General features: G+C 39.0%; 1 protein-coding gene across 4 annotated transcripts in view; it reads right to left on the bottom strand.

The window, feature by feature from the left end:
- The window catches only part of SSBP2 (single stranded DNA binding protein 2), a 134923-nt gene that overhangs the window by 82917 nt on the left and 31168 nt on the right, over positions 1-20838 (bottom strand). For all 4 annotated transcript variants that reach the window (XM_048292227.1, XM_048292229.1, XM_048292228.1 and 1 more), the window contains exons 2-4: positions 19902-19974; positions 15783-15844; positions 14108-14192 (exon numbers count right to left, since the gene is read on the bottom strand). In XM_048292227.1, the coding sequence (XP_048148184.1) occupies positions 14108-14192; positions 15783-15844; positions 19902-19974 (220 nt within the window). The remainder of the gene's footprint in view (positions 1-14107; positions 14193-15782; positions 15845-19901; positions 19975-20838) is intronic.

Below are 20838 nucleotides of genomic sequence, written 5' to 3'. Positions count from 1 at the left end.
CAGTTCAGCATTTCACTTTGCATCTACAAAAATAAAAGTACTATAGTGACACAGCATGTGCTGATTGCATATCTTCAGAAATAAAAGGGAAAGAAAACCCCACTGGAAAAACTGAAATACAGAAAAGAATGTCAGCTACTTTAGGCAGCAGATTTAACTTCCTGGATATAATAATGAACTGGTTAATTTTGGGGGGTGCTGCTTAATTAAAAAGCTACCAAGAAGACCACAGATACAAGCAATATTGGTTGGTTTCAGTCAATACCTAGCACAGAAATTAAAATAAAAACCTTTTCCACAGTCAGACACTGGATATGGGACCCATTTCTAAATTTCTTCCATTCCATAACAAGTTTTGACTTCAGCAGCTGCCTCAGTACAAAAACCCCTTGACAATATCAAGCTGCAAACTGCTGAGCAACTGGAACAAAGAATATTGACAGCACTGCTTGGGTCCCCAAAGAGAACATTTAGAAACCAAGTAACTGGAAACGAGACTTGAACCAATTCTATGGTTCATCAAACATCTGCAATAATATTTGATTCTAGTGTAGTTACAGGGAGTGAATCTGAATGTCTGTCAGTCTGGGATTAAAAATTAAAGCAGAGGCCTTGGCTTGTCAGGAATTCATGTTGGTTAAGGAAAAAAAAAAAGAAGAAACATATATTTTAAAAGCAAAATCACTGAACAGTGGAGGATCACCACTACAATGGTGACAGTGGGTTGAGAAAAGGAGGAGAAAATGTGTGTATTTTGTCAAGGCTGATAGCCAGTTTGAAGTCTGACATTTCAGCATGCTTAAAAGCAATACTTGAGACTTTCTTAACAGTTTTTATAAAGATACAAGTGGTTTGCTACATCACTAAACTGTATAATGGGATAAAATAAAAACATCAACTAACTTACCTTAAAGCAGCTTCAGAGAAGTCAGGACTGAGCTCTCAAACAAAGGGACATAAAGCACAGGTCTAGAATGGTGAGTTATGCAAGGAAAACACAGGTAAAAGAAGAATCTGTGCCTTGGCTTATTTACCACAGGCAAACACCAACATGGGTGTTTAGAGTGGTCACCTCATCTGTGTGAATATTATTTAAGTTTAAATAAATCAAAATAATAAATTTTAAAATAATAATTAATTTTAAAATAGTAGTTTAAATAATGATTTTCCCTGATCTGTAGAGGAAGTCATGATGCTTCAGTAGTTCATGGGAATTGGGGAAGAGGCAACCAAAAGCAACTCCCATAACCTGTGCCCGTTATTTAAAACAGAATTACAGCTCAATGCTGGCAATTTGTGCAAAAGCAATTAACCAATATGGAAATGCCTTTTATTGGAGCAGCCAAATGCTTATCAGAGTTCATGAGCCACAGCACTACCAGGAGCAGTAGGCTCAAAACCTTCTTCTCTTTTATACTAAGGAAATACCCCCAAATGCAAGAAGCACTCGAATTTCAGATAAATTTAGGAGGAAAACTTGAGGAGGCTCTAGGATACATCTTCTGTGTCATGTAAAGAACTTGTAAGAACCTCTCATATTTTTAGCTCTTTATAAATAAATATTATAAATAAATACATTTGAAAATTTCCAAGTTTAATTTACTATAGGTTGGTCCCTGGAAAACAAGACAAATTAGCAATGGCACTTTAAAAACTTTGTCCTGTCACTGTTTGTTCTTTTTGTACTGAACTTCTCTCTCTTTCATGACCAGCACTGTGAATTACAATAATTCACACGGAGTCTAGAATACCAAGTATTTCAGCACTACTCCTACCCCCATATAATGTGATTTCTGAATCAGCACCAGTAAGGATCTGCTAAGCCTTTTTATTTCCATGGAAATCACACTTTAGGATTAACAACTCCAACAGTATTTTGTGTTTTGGGGCATCTGAAGTTTCCCTGAAGACAACCAGAGGAACCAAATGTCACCACCATGACCTCCAAAAAAAATTAAGAGACAATTAAATAAGGATTAGAAAGCCCAGGGTGAAGTAAAGCACCAAGCAATGGCACAAGAGTTAAAATGTTCAAGGGAATGTGTTGTCCACAAGACACAAATGGACAATTCTACTTCTGCAGCTCCAACACCTCCACGGTTTGCCTACCCAGCAAAAGTGCAACACAGAAATTACTACCAAAAAAAGACAATTCTTACAGAATTCTTCTCCTGTTTAGGCAATGGTTGTGCAGAACTGCTTGCACCACCACAAACAATAATTCAGTTTCTGCTACCAGGCAATATCTCAACAGCTGCAGCATTTTCCAGGCTGGAATGCATTTTCTAAGGTGGCTTCTAGTCACCAATAAATCTAGTATGTAAATGCATGTGTATTCTTGCAGTATTTCCTTTGACCTCAACCTTTGGTGAATTCTGAAAACTGTGACCAATCTAATTTGAATTACTGAGTTTTACTGTAACTTTTCTAAACTAAGAAGTTCCTGACAAAACCAGGATATACCACCTATTTTATGTGACTGGTTTACAGAGTTTGGCTATTCTAGTATCAGGCCTGTACAAAAAACCCCCAACCTCTTTGTTAAGAAAAGAGATTATTACTACAGATAAATACCCTAAACTGAGCCTCTTGAACAGGCAGTCTGATTTATGGCAGCTGGAGAACCTCTGGAGTTCATCTCATGTCAGGAACAGCTGCTGCAGACTCCACATTTTTATGTTAAAAAAATAAAAGAAGAAAATAAAACAAACACAGTACTTCTATTAACATGAACTGGTAGCTAAAATTTAGACATAGCTGAGATTTAATTCATGATGTCAGAATCATCAGAACACAAATTACTACCTGTTTCAGCTCTTGCTCTCTTTAAACATATTTTTAAGGCACAGAACAAACCCAGAGGTTTTACCATCTTTCAAACCTACGCTGGATGTTAATAGTGTTAACTGGGCCATTTCCAGCTGACACTATGAACAAATCATCACTGTTTTGCATCTGGGCAGTGGGAAAATTAAGAAGAAAGCAGAAAATAAACGTACTGACGTGATAATTTGTTCTCTCTTTTTTTTGTTTTAAAGTCACAGGCTGCTCAAAAGTGAATAATACACTGTTCATTGAGGGCTTTCTAACCCAGAAACACACACCAGCCAAAAAATCGTCACTCACAAATGCTGCAAAGACTGAGGTGGGGTCAAAGAAACTCCTCTGGAAGGATGTGAAGGTTCTGCACAACAAAATCTGTGTGTCTACATGGGAATTAAACACAACACAGCTAAACACAGGTATTTAATACAAAAACCCACCTCCATAAAACCCCCAGGTAGCTCAAGAGGTGCCTGAATGCCACAGCAGCATCAGAGACATGTCGTGGAGGGATATCTTGGATAGACAACTCAGCTACAACTGCTGAAATTTAAGAAAACTTAAAGCAACCAAAAATAGGTTTTTAAAAAGAATCTTACACTACAGATTACCCTTTATAAACTTATTACCCATATTGCACAAAAATGGAAAGTTACACGTGTTTGTGTGTTTTAGTGTCAACAAAGTAGATTTATTAATGGTAAATGTTCTAGAACTACCACTGTGGGGTGAAATGGCATCTGGTAACAGGGTAGAACATTAAAAACCTATTAAAAACCCTCTTCTGCAATCACCCTCTTCGATACCTTAGCCTTCAGTACCATTTTCTTGTAGTAATGTGGAATTAAGGAAGCTGAATAGAAGCAATGTCAGCTTTACTGAGGAAATTTCTTTCTTTTGGTACCTAATTATTTTCCACCATTCACTCAAGTCATGTTTTCTAAATAATCAGGCTAAAAAAGATTTTTTTTTTTTTTTTTTTTTTTTTTAAATTTTTTTTTTTTTTAAATAATGAAAGCTCAGTTCCTTGTACAGTTTAAGAAACATGATTTAGGGAACAGGAGCTTCAACAAAACCCTCCACAAACTATAATGCTGCAACAATAAATAACAATACCCATCTTGTTCCAGGAAGAAGAAATTCTGCACATTATCAGGATAAGATAGCAAGGATGTCAAGGAGCTACATTTTTTTCCTATTAGGAGGAAATCCAACATGTGTTCTCCAAACAGCAATGGGAGGGAAGCAAATGGAGCAAGAAAAATAAAGCAATTGGCAGGGGGAGTCACAAATCACCTTGTGTACACAGAATAACACAAAACTATGAAAATACAGGGAAAATAAAATGAAATATTATAAATTAAATGATAGGATGGAGTAAAAGCTTTCTGCAGGGATATCTAAGGGTTGTCCAGCAACCACTCTTTAACACCTTTGTCCTTGTAAATAAGAAAAATTGGTATTTTCTTCACAATAGAGGAAACTGGGAAAGAGTCTCTTTGCCTCAAATACATAGAAATAAACCCAGATTAAATAAATAGTTTCAGTACAGAGAAATAACTCTAAAACTGAACAGTAAACAGGAATGACCCACTGCATTTGTAGTGTTTTCTGTGACCCTGCTACTGCAAACGTGTGACTCTAATCAGAGTATTCACACATAAAATGCTACTCGACCATGAAAGTGTTTGCCAGACAAGGGCCAGAGTCCCTGATCCTGCTGTCGGACCTGTCCACGCACATCCCAACATCTGTGCAGAGCTGGGATCAAGCCAACGGGGTCGTGCTCCATGGGGATTCACTGCCTGCTTTTACAAATCTCACTGAAATCCTACTCATGTAAAACTGATTTATTAAGTGAAGTGTCATACTCAACTATGCATATGCACAGTCTGTGCATTTTTCTGCCACTCTTTTGGAACAGAAAAGACATTAAAACTCACCTCAGGGGTTAAATTATTCCCTTAATTATCTACTACTTAAGAACTTAGTACATTTCAGACTAAAATTTAGGTTTGCAGTACGGAAATCAGATCTGAAAGCAGAACTGGAAAATGTTTTCCAGATCCTTTATGTCTCAGAACATATTTATTACGTACCTTATGAAGAACTTTGTCTTCCACTTCCTATGTCACAGAAAACCAGACAGGTCATGTATCTCTTCTGGTGTAAATTATGCACAGAACTACTTTCTTGGGTGAATGAGCCTCTGATGGGTTACAGACTGCTGCATCTGAATTTTGTTACAGGTATCCTCCCTAAGTGGCGTAAATCCAGTCTGTGGATGTTGCTGTGACAGCACTTTGGAGAGGTACACTTAAGTTAAGGAGAGGTCACAATAAAACAGCCCACAAGGACAAAGTGCAGCGCAGACTTTCACCTTAAGTCAAGTTTAATATTTTTTATTCTCCTTCATTATGCCACAACCTCCATTTTTCTCTAGAGGGGAGAAAATTGAGATGAAATGTTGTATTTTCTCTATCTATATACACTCCAGGTTTACTGTTGTCAGTGGTTATCATGTTTGGAATGCAGAGGTCTCAAAATAAGAAACAAGATTTCCAAGCTTCCCTTTAAATGTATCCCAATCTGCAGATCTGCACGTTTCTTCCCAAGCACCACATCCTGTGCAGGCCCGAGGACCCATGTAAACACAATGGTCTGTAACACCTAGGCCTTAATTCTGCAGAAAATTCAAAAAAGACCATTATCTGCTCCCTGTGACTCGTGTTTCGCAATGTGCATCTCATATTTAGCGTGGTGTTTGGATGTGACAGTTCTAGTCAGCCATGGATATCCATGTTCTCTCCAGAGGCCTCCCAGCCTTTCCTCCTCATTACTTCATTTTTCACCACCTCTCATAAGGCATTTGTTGTTCAGCTGTTCTTATTAAGAGCCACATGTCTCCTATAATTTATGATCTTCAGGATTCATCTTTCATCATATTAGAGAGCAGATGGAAGTTGTAAGTCCTTGGATTTTCCAGAAATGTGCTAAGCAAGTCTGAAATGAGTCACTTAGACGTATTAACAGAGCAGTCGAGCTGATAACAAAATCTGTGTTTGGCATATTGTGCAGAAGTAAGACTCTCACTTTCACTTTTGCTTTTCATGAAGCTAAAGAAGATTGCATTTAGGCAAAGTGCCTCCAGCCTAGGCAAACAGAAAAAGGAAGATGCTTCCCATCAGTGCAGCTGTGCTTAACCTGGTGCAGACAAAGGCACGGCCACACGCCAGAGGCGCAGCTCTGCAGAGCCACAAAACGCCCTCGTCCTCAGCCCAGAGCCATCTCACAGCTGAAGTGGGACTGCTCGGTGCAAACACCTGAACCAGGGGCATCATAAACATCAGGAGGGACCCTGGCATGGAAAATGAACCATCAGGAGGAAGAGCACACGGAGGAAGTAGGCCCTGGCAAGGCTTAACCCAGCACTTGCTCCCTATTGATCAAATGTTTGTGCAGCGCTCTATTGATGTAAGGCATTATGTACAATCAGTGTTAAATATTAATGCCAGAAAATCTCCAGCTCTAAATTCAGAGTTAGTCCATTTAACATTCCCAGTGTTACTAAGCTACAACTTGACCTCCTTTGGTAACGTTCTGGAGTGCAGTAAGAACATATTGTGTGCACTACGCCATGAGTAAGGACGATCTGCATGTCAACAGTGACAAATAAAATGTTTTTAAATACAGCTACTAAACCAAACATTTAGAAACAGGGCATTTTTCAATGCTGCTTAAACTCATGGTAGGCTTTATCTTCTCACTCTTAAAGGTGAAATAAATTCAAAATAAACAAAGCTGCTACAACTTTTGAGGCAGTGTCTAAAATCCAGGAGGTTTACACTTCTGTATACTGAATTATTAGATTATTAAACACACCCCATGAAGTGTGTATATGTATAAGTGCTTCCATTTGTAAAAGAAAAAATATCCTCTCTCCATTGAAACCTTGATTTTAAGTTCACTCCAAATGATAAAGTTTAAAATTTAAACTGTAATACAGCTTTCACTATGGTAGCATAAATAATCCATTAGAGCAAATGAAAAAATTAAAATTTGAATGAGCAGAGTTCATTCAATTGCAAGACATTTTACACAGGATACATTTAACAACGTTACTCTGAGAAATGTCTGAAGTTAACAGTTGTACATCAGGACAACCACACAGGAGAAGAAACTGCAGTACCCTGGGACTTCCATTGAGCTGGTCAGAAATTTCCTGTGGAGCCTTCTTCCAGGTGATGACACATGTCACAACTTTAGAGCAGAAGCACCTCAGCTTTATTTTAATTATAAAGAAAGCCCCTGGCTTCAGAAGTCAGAGAAATTAATCAATGGAGACACCTATCATGAACTAAAGTATCTAGTAAGGTAACAGTCTGTCTATCAACATTAAAAAAAAAACCAAACCCAAACCTTTACAACCAGATTTTACCAGTGTTTTTTAAAAAACTAAGCTACTCCAGAAGGCTGTGAAGCAGCCTGAGCATTCCAGCCACTCCCCTTTGTCTTTCAGCCTCTGCCTCATCCTGTGAATTCCACATTATCTCTTCAACCACTCACTTCTCCCTTAACTTTCTGAGCCTTCACATCCTCCTCCTTTCCTCCAAGCAAAAGAAAATCAAATTTTATCCCATTTCATAAATTTGGCACGGTTCTGCATACAGTGTATATAAATCCTTTTAGTGCTCCACTCTAAATAAATACTATTTTTCGAACAGAATGTTCCCAAAAGCCTCCCCTCATTAAAATGGCTGTTATCTCCCATTGTTTTCAATGAAAGTGAAGCTAAAATGGTTGTTAGAAAAGAGGCAAAATAAAGAAATGTGTCCAGTGCCTCCCTCTAGGAACCGTGAAAGAGGAGCTAAATTACCTTTGGGGAAATGGTGGTTCCTTATCCTGTCTGAGGCTTCCACTGAGCTCAAACTAATTAACCATTTTACTTCTAAACTCTAAGAAAATTAAATATTCACTCAAAGAAGAGCCATTGAAATTTTGGGGAGGAAATGCTTATTGTTCTCTCTGAAACAAGTGGCTGAGTTCTCACATTAAAAGAGAAGCAAAGCACAGAATTACCTGGGAAATTACCTCTATAAAGAGAAAAATTATGTTGGCTGTAAGAAACAACACATCTCTGTATCAGAGCTTACAATTAACATTTGTGACACACAGCAGTTCAAATCCAAGCATTATATTTTCTACTAATTTGTGGAAAGGAATGATGAAGGAGGATGGTATGAGCAGAACAAGCACAGCTTCCCTCTTCATGAAAATGTGAGAACGAGAATTCAGCTGGGGGATTTCTTAGCAGGAAACAGGAAGTTAATCCTGATTTCTCTGCAAAAGGAGTCTCTGCAATCCAAGGGAAGTACCAATTTCTCAACTTCAAGAAATTCCTGATGAGCAACCAAAAAGAGTTTCATACTCCTGAAGATACAGTGCAATATTCTGATTTTCACCTGTAAATACATGAGACCAGACAGTGCTGTTTGCAGACTTGGGAGCTGGAGCATGCTTTTAACTAATCATTTCCACACAATTGCATTAAAGAACAGCTACTGAGCAATAAAATTAGAGCTGAGAGACTAAAGAAGCTCAGCTCCCCTGTGTAAATTCTATGTAAGATCCTCGGGTGGTGACCCACCCTGTCCTCTCCAAACCTCCCAGTGAGCACTGGCCTGTTCATGCAGACAAAACAGCTCCTACACCAAGGACAAGAATCCTAAACATTTATCCAGTTTTTCACATTCATGGCATTTTTGGCGGCACACATGAGAAAGTCAAGGATGTATCACCTTGTGATATTACACCAGTGTTCTGCACAAAATACGGTTTGTTAGTTGTTTATTGTAGTGCAATCTTTAGCCATATGGATTTACTTAATGTGTTCAGATATGGAATTTCAAGGCAAATGCAAATTCCTTGGTTTTCTTCTGGCTTCCATATCTAAGAACACATTTTACTGCAGACATATCTGAGCAGTGTGAGACATGATCTCCACAGAATGAAAAGAGCAGTAAAGAAAGGCACTTCATTCAAAATTAAATATGAATGCTATTTACAAAAGGAAAGAATACAATTTTAACAATGAATCTATGAGAGGAAATGCTTTTCGCTTCCCTATTAACTACAAAAAGAATGCTACGGCCACTTAATAAATTTCTTCTACTTTTAAGAAATAACCTATTCTTTAGCTGGACACAGGAACTATCTACAGAGTAAACAAATCAATTGCCTGAAGAACATATTTTGAAGGTGAAATCACTGACTTAGTGATGACCAGTAAACATGTAAAGGGTCTTCCAGCACTTTGTGACCCTCAGGTCACAAAGAACTCAGGTAAGGAATGAACAGGTAACTCAGATCTGCAGCATTGCCTCTGGTACAAAAGCCCTGGAGCAAAGCAGGACACCTTGTCATCTTTTGCCCTTCCATGGGAGGATGCGAATCATGGGGAGCTTTTTTTCCTTAATTTCTGTTTTAAGCAGAAGAAGTTGAACATGCATTCTCCACAGAAACTGACAGCTGGAAATTACCCAGTTCAGGTCTTTTGTGGGTCCTGGAACATATTTAATCTTGAGGAACTGATTTGGAGAAGGAGACTGAAGGGAATGTTGAACATGCATTCTGCACAGAAACCAGACCAAGAATTCCATTTCCAGCAATAAACCTAGAAGCAAAAGCTGCTCTAGCTAGGCTGCCTGCAGAAGGTCACAGTAGCAAGAGATGGGTCAGGCAATCAAGAATGAAGACAAGTTCCTCCATCCCTGATACACAAAAGGCAGAGAAAGAGGACAGCAGTTTAACGAAACCAAAACCAAAAAAGTCCTTGTGCGAGAACAGTCTCACAGGCTTTTCATGGTAATCTTTAGTCCAAAATGGACATAAAAATATTCATAACTCCTCAAATACTGAGTACTGATAATGATTAATTAAGGGGGCTTGGGGCATTTAGGGTGTGCAAGTGCCTCTTAGTTCTACTGGAGGGAGATGGGTTCAGAGAAGGAGATGGTAATTTATCCTCCTCCTAAATGCAGAGACCAAACTTTTCTGAAGACAGATGCACAGAGATTGATCAGACATCTCAAATGTCCAAACACACTGCTCATTAACCTCTAGGAAAATTTGCTTTCCAGAGTTATGACCTTTAAAAGGAATAATCTGGACAAAACTGATGGCAGCATTGTCTTTGGTACACTCTACAACCCTCACATGACCTAAGCTGTGTCACAGAGCTCAGCATTGAACTCTGCCAACAGGGCAGGGGGGATGTGGTACCAACTCATGAGGCTGCTCAGTCTCTGGGGCGAGGAATGTCTCTGGTTTGTTACCCTGTACATTACCTGGAATTCTGGGAGACACAAACACAAACCAGAGACCTTTGCCCATAACAGAAGTGATCTTTCAAAAAGCTGGGGAGAAGAACTAACCAAAAGTTACCTGGGAAATAATCAGTATTTTAATACAGCTACATGTGAGAAATAATAAATCCCTTCTTTACACCAGCACCACACAGTAAAACTTCCAGTGCCAGGAACATGAGAATAAAAGGAGCACAGGAATTTCTGGACAGTAAAAATATCTTAACCACTATGTATAGAAATCATCTTGTAAGGAAGGACTTTTCAGGTACCACCCCTTCAGACCCAGAGATGGGGATGAATGGCCAGGCCTGAGGACGAGCAGGATGGTCATTTGTGGCCATCAGAAGTAGTGGTGCTGCTAAAAATCCAGTTTTTATTTCCCTTTTTGACCCAGTTTTCACCTTGGAAAGAAGTGGAAAGAGATGCACGTTGGAACTTGCTTCTCTCAGCAGAAGATCTCAAAACATGGAAAAATGAGCTCTTAACTAGAGAGGTGAAGAGATCTCCTCAGGACACCATCAAGAAACACAAATCATTCTACACTGAAGACTGAATTTTGCCTCAGACCATCCATGTACATGATTTCTCACAAGACTTTAAAGCACAGAGAAGTTTTCCTGCAGGAAAAGTAAAGTAACGGGTACCCGGAAAAGAATCACAGGGATTTTTCTGCTTCAAATGAAGCTACTCCTACTGGAATGCCTGCATTATTAACAGGCTGGGTGAGCAAGCAACAGTTTTCTTTCCTCAGTCACCTGAAACAATTTCCAATTCTACATCATATATCTCAAAACTTCCAGGCCAGGACCTATCTCTCTGATCCAACACGTGAATGTTCATGACATGCATCTTTTCAAGCCTAAAAAAATGATATAAATGTACATAATGAGTTCAGAACCTTGTTCACTCCGAAGAAAACATATCCAGTGGCAAATCTTGACAGAAAATAAACACACAATCCATTTTAAATATGGAGGAGCTGCAAATACTTAAACTCATGATGAGCATGGAAAGTCTTTATAAAGCCAGAATAAGTCTTTGCTTTTCTATTTAGTAGGTTTTTAGTAAGATGAACATTGTAGTGCTGCAAGCAAAATGCTGGGAGGGGGGGAGAAATCAAACAGCATTACCCTCACAATTGCAGTTAAGATAATGTAAAACTTATAAGTAAACTTAAAGAAACTCAGTCTTTCTGTGTATTCATTTTATGAGTCAACCTGTGTGTTCCTGCCTGACTCGCAGCTATGTCGAGTGAGGCAGCAACATTTCCAAATCATTAAATCATCTGCAAGTGCTTTCTTCCTCCATCAAGCATTCCTAAGCCTTTCTCTCTCCACAAAAGCAAAGACAAGATTATTTCCTCTCCAAACACAGCCCACTCAGCTACAGCTGCCATGTCTGCAGCAGCCAGACCATGCGCCCCTTCAGCAGGAATGGTTTTTCTTAGGTCAAGTGGAACACATGCCTCATAAAAAATTCTGAATTGCTCGTATGAATTAATAAACAAGCCTTCTGTGCTGTTTTGTACTTACAATAACAGTTTTCAGATATGACAGCACAGCTACAAATGCTCTACTACTTGACCTGCAATGTGGCAGCAGAGTTTTGATTTACCAGCCCCCTCAGCCTTGGCAGGAGCCAGAATCCAGCAGCAGCTTCTGACGGTCCCCACTGATGGTGGGATTTTGACCCCTCCACAGTCAATGGTAAGACACTACATGGATCAGGATTTCACTTAATTCATGTTCATCTTCCTCTGCTGTGAAATCTGCTTGGCTGTATCCCATAACCACTTTCTTGTTCTTTGACATGAGCTTACAATGCTCCCTTAAAATACCAGACACAAAAACTATGATGAAGACTGTCCTAAGCAAAATTCATGTGATGACAAGGAGCATTGTGAGTCTTGTGAGGGATTAAATGAGTTTATCCCAACTGTGACAAAAACAATGCAAAGCTTTTCCTGCCACCTTAAAATATTGAGAGAATGGGTTTTACAAACACCAGGTGAATTAATTTCTAAAGTAAATCAAATTGTTTCTAAAATAAGCATTCATCCTGTCTTGATGTGAAAATAGAATCATACCATGATTTTAGTTTTCCTTCATCAAACACAACTTTATACAGTAACTTAAACGTTCAATCACAGAACTGTAGGACACACAGAACTCACATTTTCTCACTTTCCTTGAATTATGACAATGCACATCACAAATGAAGACAGAACTGAGCAATAAGGCCATGTAATATTCCAAGACCTGTAGAAATTAGAAATGCTAAGGGGTGTTTCTAAATACTTTGATTCACCTACTCAGATTCTTAGTATACCTCTAAATTTAGACTTATTGGTCAGTTAAACTCTTCTGAGCTTAAAGGTTTGTGGACTCCTACTAGACTCCAAATACTTTTTCACTGAAAATTTCCTCTTGCTGATCGTTTTGTTTTACAATTTTGTTTCACAACAATATTTACATTTTTTTGATTTTTGGCTTTTGTTACACACACTTTATTTTGAGAACACAATGTCCCCCACTGAAGTCAACTGTTGTGCTTCGGATCTCCCCACATTTAAATCTCTAATGTCATTCCTCACGGTCTTACACTATTCTTGTAAAATTGCTACTCCTTCAGTGGGGAATTACACCTTCCTCTAATAACAAGGATTCAAAATACTAAGTAGCTAATACTAATAGCTAAGTGTTCTATTCTTCCAACAACGTTATATTTAAAGCAGATTAGGCCAAAATGACCACAGCTATTACACTTGCAAGAGATACTTCATTTTTAATTTGAGGAATGTGCCTTACTAAGTTGGCTGACCTCAACAACTATGTGGGTACAAAATGTCCTTAAACTTTATTCCTCTCTTGGATAATTATTTCTTTTATTAATTATGTTTAGTGGTCAGCACAGCCTGGACATGACTGTGCAACATTGTCCAAGCTCCTTAACCAGTCACCCTCACAATTTAACCACCACTACAGGGTGCTAAAGAGACATTGGTGAAAGATGCTGAACAGCTCTGACTGTGCTGATGGTACATTTACAGTCTAAGGTGTTGTTTACTGCAAACAAGGCAAGAACACCATTAGCTCACATGTTGTAGGATGCCAAGCCATTACCAGATTTTGACAACAGAAAATGGAAAATGGTCACTTTGCTGAATCATTTCTGTTGTTCTCAATCTGTGTTTGTAAGACACTCAGGGCAGTCTAATTTCAATTTTATCCGTAGAAATATTTTTTGGCAGTAACTAGACACTACTTGTGAGACAGACCTGGAAAAGACTCAAAGAAAGAGGTTTCACAGTTGTACTGTGAGAATTACTCTCACTCAAGACCCTCCCTGTTGTGTTTTGAACTAAAGGCAGCAAAACTGTCATGAAACTTCTGCTCTTTATCCCTCCTGTTCTCTTGGACCAGCTGATGTTGCACTTAACTTATTCTACGATGTCTGGTTGTTTATTAGGATGAAAAATACTTACTTCAGGATACAAAAATATATGACCCACCCCAGTTTCAGCCAGGGGAGTCCTGACAGAAGCCAGGGATCAATTCCATCTACAGAAGAGCCTTTTCTTTAGCACTGACAGAGCACAGATATTTGGACAGGTCACATCCATCTGTCCTGTGCCTTTGTGACCAGCCTCATGTGTCAATGGCATGGGGGACAGAAGGACACTCTTTTTTTCTGCATTAACACATGGGACAGCACATTGATCTCTGAGCTTCCAGGAGTCACCCATATTGTGCTGGCACTTAAAGAATTAGGAACTCCTAATTCTAAGGTAACCTCAGAAAACTGAGAGTTACATATGACCAAACCTGTGTTTTTGAGCCACTGCAGTGCAGAAATACTTCTCTATGACATTTATACATGCAATTAATGAAGCCATGGTAAAGACACACGAAACTTACATAGTCATGAAAGGCTTTTGCTTCACTTGAGTGTTCACATGTTTCTCGTCTTTCTGGAGCCGCACAGTAGAGATCCCAAAACACACTGCAAGGGAAGAGGTTACAGGGATGATGAGAGTGTCACTGTGATGCTCATGCAGATTTTATGGTGTACACACACCCCACGTGGATGTTCCTATACAGAAACATCACTTCTCCTCCAAAGGATGGGAACACTCACCCCTAAGCAAGAATTTAGCTTTGTAAATCATCTGTGAGGAACCAAGTCCTGCCATCTGATCTCTGAGGCAAGCAGTGCTCTACTCCTTTAATACCACTGCAGTACAGTCTAATATATAAGAATGTAACGTGTATTACTGTGCTTAACCTTATCCCTCTGGCAACTGCTCAAATGACTTCCACAACGCATGGGAAGGAATGAATTTGTAATAATACGGAAAGGAAAGAAACTGGAGAGAAAACTGGGAGTCCTTCCATGGTCAAGGTTCATGGAATCACACAATAGTTTGGGTTGGAAGGACTTTAGAGCCCATCCAGTCCCCACCACCTTCCACCATCCCAGGTTACTCCAAGCCCCGTCCAACCTGGCCTTGAACACCTCCAGGGATGGGGTAGCCACAGCCTTTGCAGAAAAATGTCCAGTCCTGTGCTCAAACCAAAGTTCCCTGAGGATCTGGTGCCTGGGCAAGCACAGAAAAATGGATGGGCATGTTCTTAGGTCATAAAGAGTGAAAGGAAGGGTATTTTGGTACGTAACCCCATTGGTCCTCCCCCACAAACTCCTTCAACTAGAGTTATACACCAATCAGTTCTACCACAGAGTTTCTGGAATTAAACTGTGTGTATGCTAGAATGACTTAATAATAAAATTGATAATAAAATTTGTTGGAGTTTCATAGTGGTTTTTTACTGGTTTAGACTTAATCCTTTGTAACTTAATCCAGCACCATAATAGTGATTTATGGACAGTTTGAGCACTCTGCTGCGGACAGTCAAAATTAAGGATAATGCAGACATTAAAGGGACACAGTCTTGCCAGGCTTCCATCACACAGCAAAAGCTGTGCAAGAATGGTCAAAGAAGGATACCCCACTTCCCATGCAGCTGTGCAAATCACTTTGGTTCAAATGGGACGGTTTCAAAACTTGTGAATTCTTGTGCTCCTGACAGCTGGGCATATTGTCTGCACTTCTGCATTCCTTCAAACACAGGCTTGTCAGATATATTAAAATAATGAATAAATACCATGGCTACACAGCAGTGCCTACAAGCACTCTTCTCCCCTGGGGAATTCTGCACACACAGCTATGGACTGCAGACTGAGCAAGCTCACATCTACGGAGTCTCTGTATTTACTGAGTTTTCTTTCCAAATGCATTTGTGATATGCAGAATGATCCCGTAACTGCAAAATGTGCAGGAAGGTGGTGAAGAAGGAAATCCAGGCCATCTTCTTTCTTATGAATGCCCTATGCACTTTTTTTTTTCCTGTATCCAAGATCTGTATCTTTTCCTGTATCTAATTTTCTTTTATTTCATTCCTTAACAAGAGAATGCCTCTTTATCCTCACCCTCTCATTCTTTTTACACTGTTCACCTGAATTTCTTGCCTCCAGCAGCTGGAAACAGCCAGACATATTCTAAAAAAATCAGAGGAAAAGAAAACCGGTACTTACCACCACCAGGAATGCAAGAATCCTGGGGGCTCCCCCAGTGTGATGTTTTTTTCCCATCTTATCTAAAACAAAATGATAAAAACAGAGGTGTACATTCTCGTGATCATTGTGACTAAAAAGCATTACATAATTCAGATGGAGAAAAGATGAGGAAGAGAAGATTTCATGGTTATGAAACACTTTATGGGCATCAATTTGAATGCCCTATTTACTTACTTTTTTACACTTACTGATATAGCTGATACTTAAAATTAGTTCTTCTTGCGCTAGGGAAGCATATTTTAGAATTTTATTCCTTGTTTTCTTTTAATTCTGAACACATTGTGTATTATTTTAAGGTCAAAAATGCATGATTAAAAAAGTGATTATAAAGTACCCTTAAACCCTGAAATCTTTTCCCATTTGCACAGGACTGATGCTGTAGATTCAGCAGGTGGCACTCTTCCCCCCGCAGCCACGGCCAGCAGCGTTTTATAATCCTCAAGGAGTGCTTCAGTGAGAGGTAATGAGGCAAAAGCAAGGCAGCACCACTGCCGTAACTCAGTCTCCCACCACTTGGGGAAGATGTACAGCTACTCTGGCTTGGTTTCCTGTGCTGGCAAGCTCTCCTCAATACCTGTACTGGCTGGGACTTCCTTCCCACCAAGGAAACTTGGTTAGTTTGATGCTGCTTTCAAAGGAAATGCAGTTTAAGAACTCTCAACCCCCGAATTCAAACTTTTGTTGTTGATCAGGGAACCCATCAGACAACACCAATCACAGCAACAGAGTCTGTCTGTCTGCAAAACTCCCCAAAATGTTGTACTTTAACTATACTAACACAACCACCTTTTCAATGCCAGTCATTAGCTTATCCTTAACTTCAAAATTAAATAGTTTGGGCTATAATAAAGCCCACACAACACTGTCCAGAAGAATGTTCCACGTTAGAACTTGGTGGATCAAAGGCATTGTGTGTGCTCCAAACTCCTCCAGTTATGACAAACAGTTACCATTTCCTGTCCAACTCTGTTAAAAAAGGAGTTGTTAAAAGCACAAACCTTCTCTAGAGACAGAAGTAATGGTAGACAAGGACAGGGTTATTTTAATTAAATGCTTTAGCAGCCTTAATATGAAAGGAATTTAAAGAGATAGATCCATATGCATATATGTAAAAGTACATAAAAGCTTAATATTAAAGGTAGATATAGTGTTCATACTGCCAGGGACCCTCCTAAAGCTGGCATTTTTCAACGAGACTTAAGATTCTCAACTCCAACTTGATTTCCACATACAATTCTTAAGAAATTTAAACACATACAAGTTTTGTCTATAGCAGAAGAATATGTACCACATACACCTAAAAATGTTGTTTGCACTTACATGAAAATCCACACAGAAAATCTCAAACATGAAGAAACCTAATGCAATTTTGATATATTATATGAACACAACAATTCAAAAATAATTGTGCTGTTTTAAATTGTTTATAAAATATAACCTTGAGCCACTATCACTTTAGTTGGTAAAGCTGGCAGAATGAACCAACATCCCTCACATTTGTTAATACAAAAAAACCATATTTTACAAAATTCCTGCTTAAGTGCTGGCAGAAAAAAGTAATGAGCATTTGAATGCCAAAGCTACTACAAAGGTATTACACACTCTTCAAATACACTTCTCTGAGGCACAGCTACTCCTCCTGTGCCCTGGGAATGTCTTGGAAAGACTTGCATTAATAATCAGGAACACACAGTACCTCTGAAAAGGTTCAAATAACATAATGAAGAGATGCAATGTACAACTAGAATGAGAACGGGGTTCCTGAAGCAGAAAAATCATTTGCTTAAGAGTAAAAATTTTGTCTGTGTAGAACACCCACATTATGTCTAAGCAGTGTTTTGTTTTCTTCAAAGCAGGGCCTGGTGAAGAAATTACCCAATTCAGGTATTTTGTGAGTCCTGGGACATATTTCATCTTGAGAAACTGATTTGGAGGAGACTGAAGGGAATGTGGAAGTTTGGGGCTCTTTTCAAGGGTTTTTGTTTTGTTTTTTCAGAGTATCCTTACTTGTGCTTCACATGGCAGATGCAGTCTGTCTGACAAATGAGACTTATCAAGAATTATTCATTATAGAAAAAAAAAAAGCTTCATTGTCAACTGTACAGGTTAAGCTCATAGCCAGGGATGGACTAACTGGGAAACGCCCACTAACCTCGTTCAGCCAGGAATTAGCCCTCCAAGGCTGGAATCTGACTCCCAGGACAGAGAATACATGGGATAAGGATCAGCTCTTCAAGGGAAGTGTACAAAAATCAAACTAGACACAAAGCACAACAGAAACACAGGGATGCTCAGGACAACCATCCCTAAGTTATAGAGTATCACAGTGGATTCATGGATATCCGACTTGTATTTTCCTTTAATTTGGTTCCATTCCTCTGAGCCACAGTCCCTGGCAGATTTGTGAGAGAGGGCTCTTAACCTTTAGACACCACTGGCTGCCCTACAGCTCAGATAATCTGTGTGCTCTTCTTTAAAGCTGAGTGTTGGGGCTTGAGAGTTGCTCTGAACCGTTTAACTTTTAAATGAAACCCACCCAAACTGAGAGAGCCTCCAGCCCAAAGAACCATTCACAAGAATTATCAGCACATTTACCCCTCTGCACTGCTAATTACAGAGGGAAATAAACTCACAGCTTGTACCTCATACCCACTCTATGCACTGCTAATTGTCCCTGACCCTACTGACCACCTCTTGATGAGTGTAAGTCTTAATTTGGAAGATTTGATATATCCTTATGTTTCATTGTTCACATCTGAGAACTTCTCTGTAACTCAAGACTGAATTAGTTTTAATAGGTGAGTTTCAAGACACTGTATTTAATGTTTTCTGGAAATCCACACGTCGTACCAGCTATGCTTCTGCCAACTGCTCATTTTGCAAATACATCATATAAATAAAGTGAGCAGAATTTACCTTGTACAATGCATTATTTACAAATGACAGCTGTTTGGGGAAAGCTAAGATGATACTCTACGTTATTTTATCTCTTATCTTTCCATTCCTTTACCACAGAGATATAACAATTGTCAAAAACATGCTTTACTATAAACATAAACTGATCCTACTACAATTCTACCCTTTTCCCTTAAATCTGCTTTGTCAGTTTTGTGTAAACATCACAAACAACACTCTGGGTTTTCATTTGTTCCTCTTCCATCTCCAAAATGTCATCACCAGCATAATAATTTTATTAGCTTTTGGAGGAGGATCAGCTAAAGCAGCAAATTTTCATAAGACAGTATCTTGCCTATTTTTTCCCAACTTCTGCTCACTATTCCTATTATTACTACTTCTACACTGCTATTATTATTATTATATCATGATCATATCATCATTATATCATTATTATATCATATTTATGATGATAATAATATCATCATTATCATCTTATATATTCTTGTGAAAGACTAAAAACAATAATAAACCCAGAAGACTTCAATATGTTCAGCATACATTTGTATCCCAGGACAAAAGTAAAATGCCAAGGAGACATAATTTATTTCAGCTTTCAAAAGATGCATATGAAGTCTTTGAAAAGACTCTTAAAAAAAAATAAGCCACTGTGTAAAGGTAAAAATTCCATTAGCAGTTGAAGGTGTTTTAAAACGCAGGACCTAAGTGGTTGTAGCCATCATTGATTCAACAGATGAAAAGAAGTGAAGTGGTTAAAAGCATGGTGAGAGCACAGACAGATCAGCAGTGCTTCAGAGAAGGAGAACCAAGAGTGTATGACAGTGGGATGTAAAATACATTTAGAAGGGCCCATCATTCACAATTGGAGATATCAATAGTAAGTTAAAAGGTCATCAAAAAAGAGTACCACTGAAGTGTTCTCCAACATGCCCACTTATTAGAGAAAATAGATTAATCTTCCCCAGTGTAGAATGGGGATAACAAACCACAGCAAAAACAGTTACACAAGGTCATGTAAAATGACATGGTAAACTGGGTTCCAGAGGATGAGGAACTACTGATTGAGGTGAACTGATACCCCAGGTTCTCACTGCTGTTATTCTAGACCAAATCATATTTATTTCACTTGCAGGCCCTTGGAAGTCATATAAGAAAACTCACCTCTGATAAAAATGTCTGGGCTGATTTCTGTGCTCCTACATGGAGCAGATACTCATATACGTACAGTGCTAATCTGGAAAACAAACAGAAAGGACAATATTTAGTATTGTGCATTTGTTTGCTCCTTGTCTTCAGAAATAAAGGCTTATCACAAGTTTGAGATGTGCCCCACTGCCTTCCACAATGTACTGAGCGTGCCAAATCTATTACCTCTACCAGAATTGTTCAGCTAGCCATGTAGGTCAATCTGACCAGAGGTGTTTAAATAGTCATCAATTAAAACATTATTAAGCCCCCAAATTACTTAATGTCAACATTTTTAATATTTGGCCAAGCGCCCAGTGAGCTAACAAGTGACCCAGTGCTGCTCTGAGTGAGCGTGCTTACTGTAAATACAATGTATTCATACAGCATCACTGATTGTTTTTCCAGGTCAACTTTTTTTAACATGTGGAATGTGTCAAGTTGTTAGCACACTTGAAAAACAGCCCTGTGGTTTTTCCAAAGAACACGGAAACTTCAGGCTGCATCAGGAGAAGCGATGGCAGCCTCACTGCACCGCACAGCTCAACAACCACAGCTCTGCAGCGAAGGGAAAACGGATCCTGAGATTCATCCAGACCTGGGCTCTGATGGCAGCAGAGCTACAAATGACTGCCACAGCTCTAGTGACTCCCCAGAGACTCCTGTCTGTCTGTCTGCGAGCCTCCAGTCTTTCCAGAAGGAGGAGGAGGAGGAGGAGGAGGAGAAGGAGAAGGAGATAGATGTCTTTTATATTTGCTACCTGTGCTGTTTCTAAGAAGTAAAATGTATTTGAATGCATCTAGTGATACACATCTATTCTTATTTGAAACATTCTTACTATTCATTTTCAAAAACCTGCAGATAACTCCACAAAGAAGAGGGAGAGGATGTGTCTTCCTGTTACTGTTCGAAA

Source organism: Corvus hawaiiensis, chromosome Z (genome assembly GCF_020740725.1).
Source record: "Corvus hawaiiensis isolate bCorHaw1 chromosome Z, bCorHaw1.pri.cur, whole genome shotgun sequence".
NCBI lineage: Eukaryota > Metazoa > Chordata > Aves > Passeriformes > Corvidae > Corvus > Corvus hawaiiensis.
The sequence above is the reverse complement of the archived record's forward strand: the minus strand, read 5'-3'. Positions and strand labels throughout refer to the sequence as shown.